The 953-nt window shown below is 66.1% G+C and overlaps 1 protein-coding gene across 1 annotated transcript in view; it reads left to right on the top strand.

Moving 5' to 3' along the window:
• Window positions 1-953, top strand: part of H696_01950 (hypothetical protein) — a 7706-nt gene continuing 6753 nt past the window's right edge. The window contains exons 1-3 of the mRNA XM_009495853.1: window positions 1-233; window positions 385-564; window positions 681-938. Of these exons, the coding sequence (XP_009494128.1) occupies window positions 36-233; window positions 385-564; window positions 681-938 (636 nt within the window). The 5' untranslated portion in view covers window positions 1-35. The remainder of the gene's footprint in view (window positions 234-384; window positions 565-680; window positions 939-953) is intronic.

The raw sequence follows: 953 nt of genomic DNA, 5'->3' as shown, positions 1-953 counted from the left end.
GTCGGGCGTCTGGGCTTTTCCCGACCCGCCTCGGCATGCGGGGCGCCGCCCTCACGCTGTTGGCGGCGCTGGCCTGTCTCCTGACGGTCTTCGTCGCCGGTGTCCTTGCCAAGCCCGGCTACACGGAGATTCACGCCCCGGGGTACTGCGCCTTCTACGACGAGTGCGGTCAGAGTGTGGATCCGCTGAACCCGGGCCCCTTCGTGTGCCCGGACAACCGCCAGGCGGTGCCGGTGCGCCCTGGCCCTGACCACTTGCCTGTCCCGTGCTTTCCCCATCACATCGGCCCTGTGCTGACACTGCTTCCCCCCCGCGCCCGCGCCCGCGCCCGCGCCCGCACGCGCATGCGCATACACGCCAACACACCAAAACACACGCACATAGCTTGACTCCAACCGCGCCGAGTTCGTGGCCGAGCTGGAGGAGTTCTGCGGCCCGGACTTCTCCCGCGACCGAATTGACTCGGTGTGCTGCTCCCCGGCGCAGCTGGTCACCATGAAGAAGTCCCTGTCCGCGGCGCAGACCTTCGTCTACAACTGCCCGGCCTGCTGGACCAACCTCAAGGTATGTGTCGCGCTCGGTCGGCTTGCCGCTCGCCCGGTGGTCGATCGGTCGACCTCCTCTCCCCCGCCCGACGCCGGGTCCCGCTCACCGTCTCCCCCTTCCCATGCATTTGGCAGTCATTCTGGTGCCACCAGACCTGCAATCCGAACCAGTCGCTCTTCTGGAATGTCACCGACATCCAGACCGACCCCTCCGGCAGTGGGCTTGACGTGGTGATGTCCGGGGCGTACTTTGTGTCGGCGGATTTCGGCCAGAAGCTCTATGACTCCTGCGCCGAGACCAAGTTCGGCATGTCCAACTCCCTGGCCATGGACTTCATTGGTGGTGGTGCTGACAACTACCTGGACTTCCTGCGCTACATGGGTGACCCGAAGGTGCGCATCCCCCCC

Source organism: Fonticula alba (assembly GCF_000388065.1).
Source record: "Fonticula alba strain ATCC 38817 unplaced genomic scaffold supercont2.3, whole genome shotgun sequence".
Classification (NCBI taxonomy): Eukaryota; order Rotosphaerida; family Fonticulaceae; genus Fonticula; species Fonticula alba.
Note: the sequence above shows the minus strand (reverse complement) of the source record. Positions and strands in the feature narration are given on the sequence as shown.